Genomic DNA, 19,120 nt, shown 5'->3' on the forward strand with positions numbered 1-19,120 from the left:
GTAAAGACCTACATTGACCACAGTAAAGACCTACATTGACCACAGTAAAGACCTACATTAACCACAGTAAAGACCTACATTAACCACATTAATGACCTACATTGACCACAGTAATGACCTACATTGACCACAGTAAAGATCTACATTGACCACAGTAAAGACCTACATTGACCACAGTAAAGACCTACATTGACCACAGTAAAGACCTACATTGACCACAGTAATGACCTACATTGACCACAGTAAAGATCTACATTGACCACAGTAAAGACCTACATTGACCACAGTAAAGACCTACATTGACCACAGTAAAGACCTACATTAACCACAGTAAAGACCTACATTGACCAATGACCACAGTAAAGACCTACATTGACCACAGTAAAGACCTACATTGACCAATGACCACAGTAAAGACCTACATTGACCACAGTAAAGACCTACATTGACCACAGTAAAGACCTACATTGACCACAGTAAAGACCTACATTGACCACAGTAATGACCTACATTGACCACAGTAAAGACCTACATTGACCACAGAACACAGTCTTAGAGCAGCCAATGAAGACTATCAACCTATAATACTGTCTTCAGGCCAGTTATCCAATCACAGAAGAGGTATACAGAATGTATTTGACCAGTAGGTACTGCATGAGTCCTCTGACACTCACCACATCTTGTATCTTGTTTGCCATGGAGACAAACTCACTGGACTCTGCTTGACGATATTCTGGGATAAACTCTAGATTGGCCACGCGGAACATTCCAGCAAAATACACTCCATTGTTGCTCTCTCTACGAACTGTAAATAAAGATACACATCAGTCTCAACCAATCGATCAATACATTCGATATATATTTATATTATACAATAAATGTAGAACATTTCTCCAGTAGATTTAGCAAATAGTGAACAAAACTATACATGCATAAGTGCACCTCTGTTTGGTGTATGTGTTGGTTCGAGTGGGTCTGTGTGTGTGTGTGTGTGTGTGTGTGTGTGTGTGTGTGTGTGTGTGTGTGGGTGGGGGGGGGGGCAGGGGGGGGACTTACATATAAAAAACCACAACAGTGACCACATGATGACAACGACCACAAACACCACCACTGTGATGAGGATGGCCAGGTTCTGCAGGTCCCACAGAGGGTTGATCTTCTTTTTCTTGGACTTCCGTCTGCGACGGTTATACCTCCTGCAGAGACGCTGCAGAGTGTGGTCCACCGTGGCCACCTCCACCGACACATCCGCAACCTAGAGAGTTATCACCACACTTTAGAAACAATATTCATTTCATCAACACACAATGGCCGCTGGCCTGAGCTAAATTACTTTCCCTGCTGCGACTGGTTGATGATTCACCTATTTAGTCAAATGTACTGATTGTAAGTCGCTTTGGAATAAGGCGTCTGCTAAATGGCAAAAATGTAAATGTAATGTCAATGTGAGGGACAACAACATAAATGGATTGACTTATATAGCGCCTTATTCCAAAGTGCTTTACAATGGCCTCTCACACCCATTCACATGCCAAAGGCAGCAAGCTACCACGCAAGGTGCCGGCCCGCTCATTGGGAGCAATTTGGGGTTCAGTGTCTTGCCCAAGGACACCTCGACATGTGGCCAGCCAAATGGGCGAAGGGTCTGGTGGACCAACATGTCAATCTTGGCCTTCATTAAGCCAACAGAAAGAGCGTCAAAAACGGACGGCACAAAGCCACTGGGTTTACTTGGCATCACTCATCTCCCACAGCAACCCCCCCCCTTCCCCTCCTCACCCATCTTCACCCACTTTACCTGAACAAGGGAAAAATATGTTTCTTCCTTTCTGTGGCACTGTGACTGCCGAGGACAATTGTTCTTATCAAGGGATTTATTTATGATGACCAATCACAGATGTATAGTTGATTCACTTACTTAGACCAATGTTCTTATTGTAAGTAGCTTTGGATAAAAGTGTCTGCTAAATTACTTAAATCATTAAGTTACGTCTAAATTAAGTAAAATGTGGGCTAAATGGGAATAAAGTGCCCCTGTTGAGGTAATGGCATCTATTACCACAGTTGCAAGACGCAGACTGAATACCCCACGGTGTCATCAATAGGTCACAGACTTCTTAATGTTATGCACACTTTTGTGCTGTTGTTCTCTTATCACCCTCAGATATCGTTGCTACAAACGGTGTGTGTTACTACAGGTCGGCCAACCCTGACGAGTCCAAATCGGTCACGATACTTGGGTGACCAAATGAATACCGCTAGAAACAGGAGCTGCAGTTGTGTAGGGAACGGCGCACTTGTAGTCTAGAGATCTGTAAAGAGTTTCAATTTAGTGGCAACAATGGAGTTGCAGAGTAGCCTAGGAGTTGCCTCTGAACAGGTGTATACAGACAGTATGGTCACTGCTATTGGCTGGAGGTGCGCTCAGCTTCAGCGCGGTAACCCCATCAGGCGCTCCTTGATGATCGCGCTCATTGAGTTTCTTTTTGCGCATCCATTATTCACCTGGTGTCATCTCATCTGAGAGATAACCCGGGGGTATAGATTGTCTCCGGAAAAAAAAAACATTGAAACTACTCCTTTGTTTCTTAACGTCACATTTTTAAAACTCTTTTTCCTAGTATTTTAAAAGCAGCCCATTTTGAGAAAACATATGTATGAGGAGGGGGGGAAATTAATTGCGTTATCATTTCCTATTCAACAGGTATAATTGCAACTGTAATATTTACTACTGAGAACGGAAAGTCGTTTAGTATATGGAATATTCCTGTTAGTAGTTGGAGAACAGTTCCCATGCAGGATACTCACACTCGCAGTTTCTCCTTGAGACACATCGTCGCCGTTCGGCTGCTCGCTTTCCTCGCGCTCTGTGCCCATAACACCTGCACAAGCACAGGGACATCACCTCGCGCCTTTATAGCATCGAAATCATCGGAAACAGGTGAACACCTTCCATTTCCAGGTTCTTCCTCTGATTGAAATGAACAGTTAAGATACGGAGACACACAAGCCTGTGTAGCGGCGAAACTAAGGTGCGCTGTGCTACCTGGGGTAGTCGAGTGAGTGTGTGTGTAACCAGATCCGACCGCACAGGTGAGCTATGGGAACTGTGACCCCCGCCGGATGAATCGTTGCTGATGAGATCTAGCGACTAACTGGCTATCCAGTGGGAGGTTGTCCAATGTTGAACTTACATTTTTTTTAAATTGTATTTCTTTTTTCTTTAATTAATTAAATTTAAATTTTGCCATTTAGCAGACGCTTCTAATCCAAAGCGATTTACAATTACGAATTACAGGGACATTCCCCATGGAGTAACTGAAAGCTGAGTGCCTTACTCAAGGGCACACTAGTAGTGGTGTGGTTTCAGGCGGGATTTGAACTCACAACCTTCCGATCACAAGTCCAACTCACTATCCACTAGACACACACACTCCCATACAAATCTCAAAAGACACATCTTTTCGTTTGGTATTTTTACAATAGTTTTATTTACAGTGTTAACAAGGTTAGTGTGTGTGTCTGTGTGGTGTGCGTGCTAACTGTCCTCTGGCTGTTTAGTGTGCTCAGAGCAGACGGTTCAGCCTTCACTAACAGTCTAACTCCAAAAGGGTCCAGCCTCAAAGAAATAAACTAAAACCGAGGTAAGTACTTCAAATTAAAAAGCTGAATGTACATCATTGTCATCATTAATATAAAACAGGTCTCTGTTGGGGTTAAAAGGGAGGGGGAAATCTCTGACTACATAAGCAGCATCTTTACCACACCAGCGAAATGGAGGGAGTCGTATGTATGTATATTAACACTTCTGGGGAGTCCCTCCCCAAATGCAGGCACAGTCTTAAACATACAAATAAAGACACACAGAAACAACAGGGAACACATACATATAGAGGCACACACAAATACACAAAATACAGACAAGGGCACGTCATAAAATACACAGTACAAGGCTCGTTTGAGTATTCAGAACGATTGTGGGTGTGGCCGGAACATTCACAGACAGAAAGAGGCACAGGGACGGAGCCTCATTTCTTAAAGAAGGCGTGGCGGGTGAAGGTGTACCAGAGGTGGGAGGGCTTTCGCTTCGGCTCGGCCAATGTGAACACCTGTTGCTGAGGCACGCTGGTTGGCACGGTAACGTGACGCTGGTGAAGAGGGTGCAGAGGTTGGTGGTGTGGCAGGACGGATGCGGAGTAGCCAATAGCTAAGATGCAAAACAAAAAAAACAGAAAGATCATCATCATCATCATCATCATCAGTGATATTAAGAAGAGACAGTTGCATTGTTCACACATACTGTACACACAGCCCTCTGGAAGAACACAGTTACACATTCGTTCCCTTACTCTTCATTTTCCCTTGTTTGGATTTCCTGGCGTTAAAGATTGCTTGTTTCCTCTGCGTTTCACTGATCTCCATCCCTGTCATGAAAGAAAAGAAAACAACCGCAAAAGTCAATCAATGTAAAACAGTGTCATGTCTATATTCTTTGACACTCCCTCACTTAACCTCACCAACTGCCAAAGAATTTCAGAACACTATGGGCAGGTTTCACAGACAAGGCTTAAGCCTAGTCCTGGACTAAAAAACATCTTCAATGGAGATTTTACATTGAAAGTGTGATTTAGTCCAGGACTAGGCTTAAGCCTTGTCTGTGAAACCGGCCCCAAGTGTTTTACGTGGTATTTACCTAGCCACAATACGCAAGCTACTTTTTTATACTTTTGGCTGGAAAGTGATCATCAAGTCACCCATGGCACTCTAGAATGTTAATACATTTTAATAAATAAATCGCTGGACTTTATTCATATCCTCACTAAATGAGTTGAAAAGAAATGCACCATTCCCCCCTTTCCCTTAGATGTCTCACCCATCTCCTGGTCCTCCTGAACCCTGCGTCGCTCCCTGGCGAAGGCCTCCAGCCACCGCTGTCTGTCCTGGGGCTTCCTGCCGCACAACACGCACAGAACCTCCAGGTTGGAGCTGTGGCGCAGGCGCAGGGCGTTCCTCAGGCTCAGGCCCAGGTCCGGGTCCCTGCCGTCGGGCAGCTCCAGCACCTCCGTCTGGTCCATGTCCAGGCGGCCGCGGTAGTAGAACAGGTCGCGCCGCAGGACGTCCTTCTTGCAGAACACCAGCTGGTGGTCGAACAGGAAGAAGCTGCGCTGCTGGGTCTTGCCGTGCCGCACGACGCGGGTCAGCTCGCCAGAGTGGATCAGCTCGGAGCTCCTCTCCAGCACGTCAGCGCCCTAGGAGAGACCACGAACACACACACACACACACACACACACACACACACACCATTCATTTTACTACTTCTCAACCACATTTTATTTGTAGACTTACTTTTTGACAACTGCTGTACATTTTTAGCTATGGTCATTATAAGGTCATTGTCATCACCTCCCAGCGCAAAATGGCCACCTGCCAGTGAGCAATGGCATCCACACTCTCCAGCCTCCTCTTGCCCTCGTTGATGAGGCTCGCTACATTCTTCATTGCCTGGTATGCGTCGCTCACACCGCTGTGATCACTGGACACAATAGTATAGGAGTCAGTGGATGTGTGGAGACTGAGAGGTATCTGTCTGCACTATTTCAATTGTTCAAGTGTGTGTACATGTGAGCGTATGTATGTGTGTGTTCAGGCCTACCTGTGGTCTTTCGGGGTGTACTTGAGCAGCTCTCCCAGCTGGAGGGGGTATTTGCAGATCTTCTGGACGGGCGTGAGCAGGAAGCCAGCGATGGAGATGTCAATCATCTGTTGGAGGAGGCGGCAGGCCTCGAAGAAGTGCTTATAACGGCCCAGCTTCATCAGCCGCTGCAGCTCGGCACAGGCCACAGGGTGGGTGTTACAGTACTCTGAGTAGATGGAGAAACCCTCCCCCTGAAAGAGAGATAATGGAGAATGTGTGGTGGACGGGGGAGAGACAGGAGGGTTAGAGGCAGGCATTCTTAAAAGCTCTGTAAGCAATTCATAGATGTGTGTGTGTGTGTGTATGAATAGAAATATATATATATATATATATATGGCATGAGCTACCTGTTGGAGAAAACAGGATCCGATCTCACTCAGGTGAGGCGCTTCTTTGTTGTATTTCTTCTCCAGGTCTTTGAGGAACTGCCTCTGGAACTTGTAGATCTCCTCAATGTTGCTGAAGATGGTCTTCAGCTGCGGCTCGGTGAACATGCCTGGGTGTTTACGACACTGGCGGATGTAACCCTGCAGAGCCCAGCAAAGAAACATATTCTATTTGTAATGGAGTACAGCATTGTACTGGGTTGACATTGCACAGAGTGGCCAGCAGGTGATGCCAATGGACACAGGTGTGTGTGTGTGTGAGTCTTTGATCACTGGATAATGTCACCATCAGAATAATTGTGGTTGAAAGGCAAAACCCAAGGCTTTATTATATGACTTTAAAGGAGGGGGTAGCTTTGGGATTCAGTTAGCAAGGGTCAGCTCCGGTAACCCATTTCAAATAAAGTTTTATTTGTATAGCGCATTTCTCACAAGATGTGACTCAATGCGCTTCACATGATGACAGAGCACGCAATCAGGCAAAGGTACCTGTACACTGTGCATCCAGGAAGATTCCATGAATTTCAGTCAAATTCATTTGAAGTGTTCAACTGCTTTTAACCTCACTAACTGCCAAAGAATTCTCACCATCTTAAGTGCCAAATGTTTCGTGTGGTATTTACCCAGCAACAATATTTGATGAAGCATCATAACTTATGCATTTTTTGGTGGATAAAATCACCCGTGGAGCTCTAGAATGTTGACAATTTGGGCGACTTTATTCACCCTCGGCACTGAATGAGTTAACTAAGCAACGCTGGTCAGTTCTTGTGGTTGGTGCTGATATCAGCAGTGTTAGATCTTGATGGGATTATCTAGGAACATATACAGTATGCTTATGTCACTCACACACCTACATACACATACATACACACACATATACACTCTATTCTCATGTCACTCAGACACACACATAACACATACCCACTCGCATACACACACACATTCTGCTTCTAAGGGGTTACGGTCAAGTTACGGTCGTAGTTTGAAGGCCCACCTCACAGATGTCTCGTAGGTGTTTGATGTAGATGCGCTCTGTGTTCATGATCTCTTTGACCACGTTGGTCCTCATCTGCTCCCTGTGCTGGGCGCTCTGCGTGTCTCTGGGGGCGGGGTCTTCCTGGTCCAGAGGACCCTCCGCACTCTCTCCGCTAGAGTCCTCCTGGTTCACACGCACCTGTCAATCAAACACAATGCGTTATCACCATAGTACCCACAGACTAACAGCCTGTCAATCAAACACACCACACCATAGTATCCATAGACTCTCTCACACGCACACGCACACACGCACACGCGCACGCACACGGGGCGGCTGTGGCGCAGGAGGTAGAGCCGCCGTCTAATGATGGCACGGTTGGCAGATCGGCGGTTCGAGCCCCGGCTGGTCACATGTCGAAGTGTCCTTGGGCAAGACACTGAACCCCAAAATTGCTCCCAATGAGCAGGCCGGCGCCTTGCATGGCAGCTTGCCGCCATTGGTGTGTGAATGTGTGTGTGAATGGGTGAATGAGAGGCCATTGTAAAGCGCTTTGGAATAAGGCACTATATAAGTCAGTCCATTTACACACACGCACACACACAGGCACACACTCACTTGCAGTCAACCTGGCTAATGAACCACTGCTTCAGGAATCACACATCCCAATGGTGACAACATCCTAGAATTGTTAACCAGCCCCTGTCCATCAACAGGAATTGCCAACAGAGCAATTACACAGCAGTCGCCCATCTGCCAATCAACTTAACTCACCATGGTTACCCCGTCCCGGCTAATTAAGACTCAACTGTCAATCAACGCGAGTCGCCACAGAAACCACCAAAACTTCTGAACCCCCCCCCACCCCCTCTGTGCCCCTTGAACACACACACAACTAACATGCTTGTTTGGAGCTAAGCCAGTTTGCAGGCCATTGCTGTCGGGGATGTAGTCAGTATCAATAAGACATACAGGTCAGAGGGGCCACTTACCCTGACAAAGCTGGAGGGGAACCAGGCTTCTCGGTCTCCTCCCATGCCCCACCACCAGTCCTCATGGGGGGCCTCCAGCACGTGGATCACATCCCCCGCCTTAAAGGCCAGCTCCTGCTCCTCCATGGTCACATGGTCCCACAGGGCCTCGGCGTGCACCACGTGGCCACTGCTTATCCACTGAGGTACACACACACACACACACGGGGGCAGATGACCGTACGATTACACGCCCTGCAAACTCATGCCTGACACCGATTATGCTCGGACTTGTTACGCTAGGAGTCTGTGGCGATCTTGGAAGATCTCCGACAAACACGAACAGACAACACGACACCACGTGACCACACACACACACACAGTTACGACTGGACACAGACTGGCGCTCACCTCGTTGAGTGTAGAAAGTTCCACCCCTGGCAGCAGGTAAGGGCTGATTTGACTGAGTTCGTCGTAGCTGCCGTCTTCTTCACTGACACTGTCGTCCAGCGCTGCCGAGCATTCAGAGCCGCTGTCTGCTATGGAAAGAAAAGAGGGTCAATTCACACACTTCCACTGACTGCTGACAAAACTCACATATTTCTTGTCTTTCTCACACAAATATTTGTTTCCCTTGGTTTCTCTCACATACACATTGACATTGACACACACACACACACACACACACACACACAAACTCTCACCACTGAGTACTCTGTGGAGCCTACGCCGTCCAAGGCGGTCTAGTCCGATGGGGGTGCTCTGGGAGAGGGTGCAGGGTCGGAACCGTGCCGAGACTGCCTTGTAGGGGGGCACCTGGTGTGAGGGGACCGGGGGGCGGCACAGGGGCTAAAGAAGATAGGACGAGAGGGAAAAGGAGACGGTTGCGTAAGAACCTACAGGAGAGTGTTTAGAGGGTTTGTGTCAGCTCTGTTCATTGATTGTCTGTTGGGTAACCACACACACTGTCTCTGGGTTTATTATCGCAGGGAAAGAGAATTGATCTGTTCTGTTTGTAACCCCCACTGTAGTGTCTTACAAGGAGCAAACCTGCATCATTATTATTTTTTTACATTTAATACGTGTGCAGGAAGTTCAACGGTGAGAATCTTACAGACGACAGGCGGTCCTCTCTCTCCTCTGCGCCGGGTGAAGAGAACAGTTCTTCTCCTCCTCCGATCACAGAGATGGGCCGTCTCCGGCTGCTCTGGAGGTCCCCGTTCACGCCGTAGCTCTCTGGGCCGCCGCCGTCGCTCCTGTAGTCCGGACGGGGGCCGGCGTTTGTAGCGCTCTCCTCAGGATGGAGCTCCGCCTCTTCCTTGGGGATGGGGTACTTCCTGGACACCAGCTGACCGTAGTCGGAGATGGGCCGAGGTCTCGATCGGCCCGCCCTTCGCCTGGGGGTGACGGAGGACGAGGACGGTGTTTCCGTGGCTCCCGTTGCCGTGGGAGATGTAGGGGACTCTAGGGGACCCGTCGGTGTGAGAGGCGGGGTGCAGTTGGCTGACGGAGAGGGTTCTTCACCCTGTAAAAGTGCCTCTGCCTCTCTCCTTTGTTCATCTGGCATAACCTGTGAGATGGCGGGAGAGGAGAGAGATAACAGGGCGATGAGATGTGAGATATCTCTTTGTAGAAAATAACAACTGTAAGAAAAAACTGGTTGTGTTAATCAAACACAGAGCACGGTGTTTAGTTCACGTGTCATAAATGTGGCAGGTAAGTACTATTGTCTTTGTACCGATCTGACATGAATCAATAACTTGACATGACCAGCTTTGGGACTCGATGGAATACTTGTGTAAGCTCATTAACACTTGCATACTACAGAACTTTACAAAATCAAAACGGACGTCTTATCAAATTCTTATGTACACAAATCGGAGCAGTAGCAGAAAACACTAACGTGTCCTCCATTTTAAGTTACACAAAACCAGGCCGGTATAGTTAGTCAGTCAGTGACATCTGTTGAGAACTTACCTCATTGTCATCTTCGTCTGGGTCGGTACCTGTCCATACGCACTGGAAAGGTACACAGTGGATCAGCACCATGGTAAAACACAGACACACACACACACACTGGGCCCTCTCCTTCAGCCCTCTAGGTTCCCTTGCCTCTTGTTGTTTAAGGGTCAATCTGCGCCTCTCTCCCCTTCATTTTAGGAACGGTAATCTGATCAACAAGATCACAATCTTCAAACAATTCAATCGACTGTTGCGTGCTCTTCTAGTCTCTCTCTCTCTCTCTCTCTCTAGCCACCCAGGCAGTGTGTTTCTGGCCCTGTTCGTAGTGTGTTCCTGGGTCGGGGCTAGCTCTCCCAGGCCCCGGGCTGCTGCTGGACTTTGGTCATGCTGGCAGCCGCCAAGCGAGGGGGGGGGGGAGGGAGGGGGACAGTGCTGATTACTGCCCAGCCACAGCAACGGGAGCCATGCAGCTGATGCAATGTTCCTAACTAATCATAAACAAAGCCTAATCATTAACTCTGCCCTCTCCTTCAGAGGGGCTGCACAGCTGTCCTCTACATGTGACCCTGCTTCCGGAGACGCTCAATCATAGACTGAGGACACACACAGCACACACACTTCTATGGGACAGACAGACTGACAAGAAATGAGATGCTAGACCAATCAGAAGGGCTAGGGAGTTAGATGGACAGCTGGTTAAACCAATCAGATGTTCGACTAGCATTGGCAGGAACTTTGGACCGACCATATAAGTACGCATTTCCCAATTGTTTGGGTTTATGTTTTGGCAAAGGCGCCCGAATCACGTCGAAAAGCGGGCTTGAGACCGAAGACAATCAAAGATCACTTCATAAAACTGGTGCTATCTAGATCGCAGTGTACCTTCTCCAGGCAGGGGTCAATGCCATTGGATGTAATTATCATATAATATAGATAGTGGATTTCCTTTGTGTGCCGACAGAACCAACCCCACGTCCTCTGTCCAACATCACATATGTCCTATTACTCATGAAAGCCTTCCTTGCCTCTTTTTCCTCCCTTTGTGTCCAATGATCAAAGAGAAATGCTATGTCAATGGATTTTCTCGCATATTGCTTTGACCCCCCTATACATACCAACCAACCAATCTACTTGATACCAATCAATTAGGTATTCACCATTCAGGATATCTACGAAAGTGATGTCACTGCCGCCAGTGTGTGCAAAAGTTGGATTATACGGTGGTGAACTCCAAACTCTTACCTGTGTTTCTGACTGGCCCTCTGTGCAGGCCTCTGCTTGGTGTTGGTTGTGACTCCCCTGGAGGACTGGAGGGGAATGACACCCTACTCCCTGCACGTCTCCCTGTTCCTCCTGAGACCGGCTTCCCGCCTCACATAGGGAGGGGAGGCCGCCGCTAGGAGGAGATGAAGTCACTGTGAGGGGTTCACTACAGACGGGGGGAGTCAGGACGTGGTCTGCCTCCTCGTCAGCTCCTGTGAGGGTTGGGTGGTCCTCAGTCGGAGCCGGAGGGGGTACGCTCGGTGTGTGTTCGAGGGGCTGCGGGTGTACGGTCGGTGCGTGTTCCTGTGTGACGGGAGTAGTTGCGTGTCGCCCGTCTGTCCTCTCCCCTCCGGCTCTGGTCCGCGGGGGCGACGGTCGCCGTTGGCGCTCGCCGGAGGAGGGCAGACAGGGCGTGCGTCGGGAGTAGTCGTCGTGGAGACGGCAGAGGGGAGACAGAGGGGTCGTGGGGGAGGGGCCCGGGCCCGGGGAGGGGCTGGCTCGCCGTCTGGTGGCCAGGTCCGTCACGCTGCCCACCAGCTTCAGCATTGGACCCTTGGCCCTCTTGGGGCTGCGGCCCCTGTGCACGGGCGAGGCGCCGCCGTCTGCCCTCTGAGTGTCCGGGGTCTCGCTGACCCCGCTGATCCCGCTGTCCTCTTCGGGGTCCGGCTGGGGTGACTGAAGAGCGGGAGAGGGTGGTTTGCGTCGGAACTGGCTCCTGAAGAGGTGCAGGTTATCCGCGCTCTTGCTCAGCCTGCTCAACACGTTCACGTTGGCGTTGACGTTCAGGCCCTCCGTGTGGAGGTTGGCCTCCGACCCCGACGCCAAAGCTGACTTCTGACCGGTCATGGCCTCCTGTCCGGGACACCCCCCTCGTCTCCCCCGCCCCGTATCCAGCAGTGAGATGCGTCCGGCTGTGTACGCCCTCCGGATACTCCGGGAGAAGCGCGTGTTTCTCGCGAGTCCCTCTTCCTCGTCTCCTTCCTCTTCCTCATTCTCCGACCCATAGGAACTTCTCCCGGCCAACTGCTGGTCAAAAGACACCCCGTTGGACACTCGGTATCCATCCCCGCACCTAAACTGATTGGCCACAAAATCCTTGCCTAGGGCTAGGCCCTGATTGGTTGTCGCCGTGCCGTTCTCTCCGTCCTGGTTGGCTGCTGTGGCGTACGGTCCGTCCGGATTGGCCGTCCCTCTGCTCTGGATGCCCTGGAGCACGGAGGAGCGGAGCTTCTTGAAGGAGCCCATGACGTGCAGCCCAGAGAGGCCTAACCAAGCCTGGGGGCCGTTGGCACTGGGGGGGCCGTGGACGGAGGAGGGCCTGTCAGGGCCCGGGCCGTGGGTAGGGATGGACATGGTGCACCCCGTCCTCTGGTTAGAGAAGAGCCTCATGATCCTGGAGGGGCAGGGTTTGCCCTCAGGCGGGCCTATGACGGGGTTGGACCAGGCCGCAGTGTTGAGGCCATTCAGTCTGCTCTCCTCCTCTCTCTGGGGGTCAGAGTTCACCGGCTGCACCTGTGAGCTACACCCGGACAGCAGGGAGGAGGAGGTGGGCGTGGCCCTCTCCACATGGCCGCGGAAAGGGTAAAGGTCGCTGAGGGGTCGGACCCGGACCGGAGGTCGGAGGTCAGAGTGAGCGGCAGAGCTGTGACGGTAGGAGAGGGAGTCCTCACTGGGGGATGAGGGTTCATCCGTCTGCGCTGCCTGGAAAGAGAGCATGTCCAAAATATTAAAGAATCAGTTTTATTTCTTTCTCTAGCACTGTCACAGATCAATGGCACTTAATCCAAGGTTTTACTTACTTAGGTGACTGATAGTAGACTGATGGTATGGTTGATTCACTTACTTATTGTAAGTGGCTTTAGATAAAAGCATCGGCTAAATAACGTAAATGTAAACACACGACAATTCTCCTGGAATCAGTGTAGTTGTCTTTTTTTTCTTCTTTTTTTTATCTTGTACCTTCCTACGGCTGATACAGCGTACAGACGTGCGTACAGGGAACTACACAGTGTAATATAAGTTCTCGCAGGTAGAGGCAGGGGCGGACAACAGGTTTTTATCCCCAAACCACACAGCCACATAGCCAGAGGGGAGCAGAGTACTGCCGGCTAGTGTGCTGAGGTTTGGCACACAATGCAGGTGTTCACTTTCAACTCTAAAGCGCTTTCATAAAAAACATACGACAGCGGAAGTAACTGATCTCCAATTACACTTCTTTCAATGCGTCTGTGTGTAATCCATACCTCACACTAACAACTGTAGCTTGAACCAACCGGAGTTTGTTACACCAATTATGCTATGCATTCCTCCAAAGATGGAGCATTGCATGCGTGTTAAAAAGCGCATATTCCCTATTACTAGGAATATTTTCTGTAATAATGAACAGTGACCTGTTTATCTACGGGAGATCAGGAGAGCGTGGGATTTGACTGCTATGTGTACAGTATGTGTGTGTTTAAGTGGGAGTGAGTGTGTATGAGTTAGGGTTAGGGTGCATGTACGTAAGTGAAAGGCCGATAGAGAATATGTGTGTGTGTAAGTGAAATACTGATAGAGAATGTGTGTGTGTGTGTGTGTTGTTTCTCTGTGAGAGTGTTTTTGTGAACTTCTCTTTGGTGGTGTATATTCCCCCTGTCCAAAGAGCAGCAGTGGGCCCCAGCGTGGGGCGTGTGCGGGGACCAGCGGTTAATGCAGCAGGGTCTTTGATGAGGGGCTTTGTGAGCATGACTAAGCAATGAGAATCACTAATCCATTGTGATTAATGCAACAAATTGCCCAGTTTTCTCCAGATTTGGCATTTCCCCTACTTTACTTTAAAAGGTGGGAGGGACGCTCGAATACTCACTGGAATAGCCCTAGGCTACTGTCTCTATGGAGGGTTTTATAATACAACACATGATGCTACAATGTTCATATAATGTCCCAGGGGGAACAGATGAGAGTTATGGCAGGGCAGGGCTTTGTTTACGCTACATGTTAGCACTGACTCTTGCTCCTCATTCTACTGTCCAGATAGCCCGTAGAGCTGTTTCTCTCTCCCTCTCTGGCCCCAACACGGGGGAGTTTACTCTGCTAGCTAGCGACTCCCACACCAGATGGACTCCCTCCGTCCCATTCTTTCTGGGAGTCTGCAGTCAGATCACTCCACCAATGAGAGAAGCACCACTGCTGAGGAGGTCCATCACCAACTATTATCAGCAAGTCATTCAAGCAGCCTCTGGCTCCTGCCTCGTGTCTTTCAACTGCACCCCTCCCACCACTGGCGTGCTACCCCTATAACCTCTGTCTTCCGCTGGCGCCAACAGTCACAGTCCAGTTGGGATCTGCTATACTTGGCAGGGTCAAGATCACACAGCTCAGGTATTGAGTTCCACAGGGGTGAAGTAATCTACTACCTCTAGAAGAATCAACAACAAGAATTATGTTTACCCCTCGACTCCACTACCGCATCGCTCCCAAAACAAGCGCACAATCTGTTTAAACAACCGAGCCCCACAGCACGACTCAACGTCACTCCTATGCTTCTTACGTGGCTTCGCTATGGACTGTTATGAAGTACTAAACCACTGTTGTCATTCCTAGCCTGCTGTTGACAGTACTTCAGCCTGGTCTTCCTCTGTGGTAGCATGCTAAGCTGTGTACTGCTATGTGAGCAGCACTCTGGCCCAGAGTTAATTAAGAGCTCAGAGAGGAGCCCCCCCACACGGCTGCCAGCTGGAGCCAGCCGTAGATTAGACTCCCAGAGAGGATCCCCCCCCCCCCCCACACACACACACACACAAATGTACACATAAAAAAAAGATACACACACACACCGAAACTGTACACAAACACACACACAAAGATACACTTTGCAACAGTACACACAGCACAGACTCACACTTTCCCACAGTATACACACGGCCACACACAAACAGGGACAGGGAGGCAGGCGTTCTCCGTCATCTACTCTCTTCCCTTCGGGCTGGAAAAGTCAAACGCTTACGTAAAGCGCAGGACGTAAACACATTAGTGAACTCCAGACCCCAGTTCACCTCTACAGAGGTATGCCATGCCCCAGGCCAGGCTCAAGCTAATTAGGCAGAAAATAACTGAGAATTAAACAGAGGGGACGGCTAGACAGAGAATATCAAGGGAAAGTAACATTGTGTTCTCGCTAAGCTGTGTGGGACAGACAGATTCACCCTGAAGCACTTACTATTACCATTATTTTGTAAGCTGATGACATAGGCTACTAGTTTGTCTTTCATTGGAATGATTGAACCGGAGAAACGAAACATGTTCCGCAACATAGTAACTCAACTGGTCATGGAGAACAGAGCTTACCTTATTTACGGTCAACATTCTAGAGTGCCACGGGTGACTTTATTCACCAAAAAAGCCTCAATTATGACGCTTCATTTTGTGGCTTCAAAGTATTTTTGGTAGGTAAATACCACAACAAAACACTTGGCACTCCAAATGGCGAGTGTTCCAGAATTATCTGGCAGTTAGTGAGTTAACACAAAGTGTTAAACTGACCACAACAATCAAATGAGATGAGATTACATGTTTGCTTAACACTAGTGCATAATCCCATTATTACATTCGCCTCCAGTAGCTACACCATCCTGAATCAAAGACAGAGAGACCATATGGAATTAAACAAAGGCAAGTGGACTGGAGAGATTGTGGTTGCGTGTTACAAACTCACCTTTTTGAGGCACTTCTGACGGCTTAAAGAGAAGTCCAGTTTCTCTGAGGAAACATTGAAGGACACTTGCATGGCTCTGTACAGCAACGACTGTCTTGTTTCTAGGTGTGTGTGTGTGTGTGTGTGTGTGTGTGTGTGTGTGTGTGTGTGTGTGTGTGTGCGTGCGTGCGTGCGTGCGTTCCTCTACCCTCCCAGTACTAATCTGATTACGAGGGCTTTACCAGTCTGCGCGGGACTGGTTTCATCTACGGGAATAGTGATTAAGAATACTAGTCAGCAAAACTAGTTCAGATAAAATTCAGACTCAGTCTATTTGCTTGTTCTAAATGTAGTGGAGGAGTTGACTCATCTGTATCCAAGTTGTTGAGTTGACTCCAATCTTAAATGATTTATGGTTTATCTGGGTAGTGCCTAGCTCAAGTTGACTCTCATGGACATACAGCAGGCTCCTCCTGTTGCCTGCTCGTTGAAATCTCATATCTCGCTATGACCCAGTTCCTCTTTTTTTTCCTGTGCAATGAAAGACACCAGAGCGAAAGAAACCCCCCCCCCCTTCGATCGTGGGAAGTCTGGGACAGGCCAGGGAGTGTCACCCACTCTCTCCCACTCATTCAATTACTCACTTGACTTACTGTTTGTGTGTCAGAGCCCCTCGACAAGAAACCTTATACCTAACCTAACCACACAGAGCTTAGACAGGACAAAACACTAGTACCATTCCTGAGACTTGTTTGTTATCACTGGGAAACAACTTCAACAAGTTGCTGACGGAGCATGATATTCTTCGCTTGACACTTAATGTATACTGTAAAACATAGACTTCAGGAAGGCACTGTCAAGTCAATATAGTTACTTATTGTACAGAAGCTACCACTAGGAACCATTTGGGACTATGGATGGAAGTTAGAATTCGAGAATACCAACTTCTTCTCTGGGACCCAGATCAGGAGAAATGTGTATAGACATTTGAAAGTGAGTCACACAGTAGTCGTGAGCTTAGAATTATAAGGTTCTATCTCCGTTTAGGGCAGTTCAGAGATATTGAGCGTCAAAGTTTTTACATTCTATTATGTTTTGTGAGATGGAACCTTTGTATTTTATGAATTACTAACTCAAAAATTTCAACATTTAAAAAAATAACACCACACAGGCATTAATAAACACCTAATGGATCAGATTATGTAAAAAACTCAATTTTGACAAAGAATGGAGATAGAACCTTATAATTATAACGTCACGAGTTGGCAACATTGGGTCGTTGGTGTTCAGGTAGACAGGAGCAACAGAACATCCTCCCCCCTGACACAGAGAGAGAACCTGGGGCCTTCAGGCGCAGCTGTGTGTGTGTGTGTGTGTGTGTGTGTGTGTGTGTGTGTGTGTGTGTGTGTGTGTGTGTGTGTGTGTGTGTGTGTGTGTGTGTGCGTGTGTGTGTGTGTGTGTGTGCGTGTGTGTGTGCGTGAGGGACCTCTAGCTCCCAGCGCGTTCCTATCATCTCCCCTGTGTGCAGCCAGGCGCGTTATGGTTGTATTTCATACTTAGAGAACTATCTACTCAAGTCAAATGAGGAAGTTCGTGAATCATGCAACTGATTGAGAATGTTTCTGAATTAAAAAGTAGCTCGTTCATTTGCAAAAAGGCGATTATTTATGTAGTTCTTTTCGAGTAAAGCTTGCAAAACTTCCGAGGAAAAGTGCTTATTTTATTTGTGCATTCACTTCACATCAACTTGGTTTGGTTTCGCCATAAATCGTTTTTTTGGCCTCCAATCCCCCCCCTCCTCCTCCTCATCCCCAGACAAGTGTTCCGCGGCCTGGCCTGGCATCCCCCACATCACTATAACAACCAGGGACATAATGCACTACACAAACAAAACCAATGCTTATACATTACAAGTTACTCCGAATAAACTGGACCATTTTGTTGTGGATTGGGGGAAAACAAAACATTCGATTTGGCCCAGTCTCTAATTATCTAATAATAACAATCATGCGATCAATTAATAATAAAAAGTATGCCATTAATACAGAGGTTTGCTCTCTTTGCTTACCCTTCTCATACTCGTTGGGTGTTCCGACAATCTCACTTCATCAACAGATGAAACTGCTGTTTTTGTTGTTGGTTAGCCATCGGGCGATTGCTTTCTTTCCTAAAAGAGGCTAAGCTACTTGGAGGTCCAAGGTCCGCTGGATCGATGATGATTACACGCGAAAACATGTCGGAAGTAGATGGCTGGTGGACAAACTAGCTCGCAACATCTTGAGACATAATGGCTACCTAACTCACTCCTTGCAACATCCAAAAATAGCAAGAATAAAGCAAGCGAACAAGTTCTAAAAAGCTCGTTTGTTTACAGTTCACAGGTTGCCGGCTGCGTATTTGTTGTCGTTGTGCTATAAAAGTGGATACATTGTATTAAAAAAAAGGGTTAATTTCCCCCGAAAAACTTCAAACAAACTCCGAAATCGGTTGGTACTCAAGTGTGCGGGAGGCTTGGCAGACAGAGCTGACGTTACTGCTTGGCTTGGCCAGCATCAGTCTGTGCACTTGTTGCAGTGATTGCTGCTTGGGGGCGGAGACAAGCTTTGTTGGGTGACCGCAACACGACCACTCTCGGCGATAGCCTATCAGGTTTGAACTAATCGTAACCATATAACCGTAAACCACGCCCACAGTTAGGATGCGATACGCTCCATTGAGAAAAAACAGCGTTGCGATGAGATGAGCGTCCTCTGACGTCATTTCTGACAAACGAGCTACTGTTGAGAGCGAGGACAGGACCATCCAGTTGTCATGCGGTAATGCAAAGCTCACCGTGTTTCCTCATGCCATTGCATTGTGTATAAATATGTTAGTAATATTCTGGTATACACCAACTCGTGACGTTAGAATTATAAGGTTCTATCTCCATTTTTGTCAAAATTGAGTTTTTTTACATAATCTGATCCATTAGGTGTTTATTAATACCTGTGTGGTGTTATTTTTTTAAATGTTGACATTTTTGAGTTAGTAATTAATAAAATACAAAGGTTCCATCTCACAAAACATAATGGAATGTAAAAACTTTGACGCTCAATATCTCTGAACTGCCCTAAACGGAGATAGAACCTTATAATTCTAAGCTCACGAACTGTTTATTGACACTACTGTATGTATTTGGATAGCCTACTACGA

At 48.0% G+C, this 19,120-nt stretch overlaps 2 protein-coding genes across 3 annotated transcripts in view; both read right to left on the reverse strand.

Moving 5' to 3' along the window:
- Positions 1–1,099, reverse strand: part of tmprss7 (transmembrane serine protease 7) — a gene marked incomplete at its 3' end in the record, with an annotated part of 10,820 nt that extends 9,721 nt beyond the window's left edge. The window contains exons 1-2 of the mRNA XM_080542680.1: positions 1,057–1,099; positions 675–805 (exon numbers count right to left, since the gene is read on the reverse strand). Of these exons, the coding sequence (XP_080398806.1) occupies positions 675–805; positions 1,057–1,084 (159 nt within the window). The 5' untranslated portion in view covers positions 1,085–1,099. The remainder of the gene's footprint in view (positions 1–674; positions 806–1,056) is intronic.
- A 2,385-nt stretch (positions 1,100–3,484) lies between these two features.
- spata13 (spermatogenesis associated 13) lies at positions 3,485–12,103 on the reverse strand. 2 transcript variants are annotated; one of them, XM_080543741.1, is made up of 13 exons: positions 11,236–12,103; positions 10,009–10,050; positions 9,146–9,601; positions 8,736–8,880; positions 8,443–8,570; positions 8,053–8,232; positions 7,079–7,258; positions 6,043–6,222; positions 5,654–5,886; positions 5,404–5,533; positions 4,874–5,249; positions 4,350–4,424; positions 3,485–4,207 (listed from the first exon to the last, which is right to left on the reverse strand). In XM_080543741.1, the coding sequence occupies exons 1-13, from the start codon at positions 12,100–12,102 to the stop codon at positions 4,029–4,031; spliced, it is 3,171 nt and encodes a 1,056-aa protein (XP_080399867.1). In that variant the 5' UTR covers position 12,103; the 3' UTR covers positions 3,485–4,028. The 2 variants fall into 2 exon arrangements, with proteins under 2 accessions (XP_080399867.1, XP_080399868.1); XM_080543742.1 differs by lacking the exon at positions 4,350–4,424.
- Positions 12,104–19,120: the final 7,017 nt, after the last annotated feature.

Source organism: Nansenia antarctica, assembly GCF_963989245.1.
Source record: "Nansenia antarctica genome assembly, chromosome: 12".
Lineage (NCBI taxonomy): Eukaryota > Metazoa > Chordata > Actinopteri > Argentiniformes > Microstomatidae > Nansenia > Nansenia antarctica.

Coding starts and splice junctions, on each gene's coding strand:
- spata13 (XM_080543741.1), bottom strand. CDS start 12,102: ATGACCGGTCAGAAGTCAGCTTTGGCGTCGGGGTCGGAGGCCAACCTC. Junction 5,887..6,042: donor GATCCTGTTTTCTCCAACAG/GTAGCTCATGCC, acceptor TCTCTCTTTCAG/GGGGAGGGTTTCTCCATCTA. Junction 4,208..4,349: donor CAAACAAGGGAAAATGAAGA/GTAAGGGAACGA, acceptor TTTGCATCTTAG/CTATTGGCTACTCCGCATCC.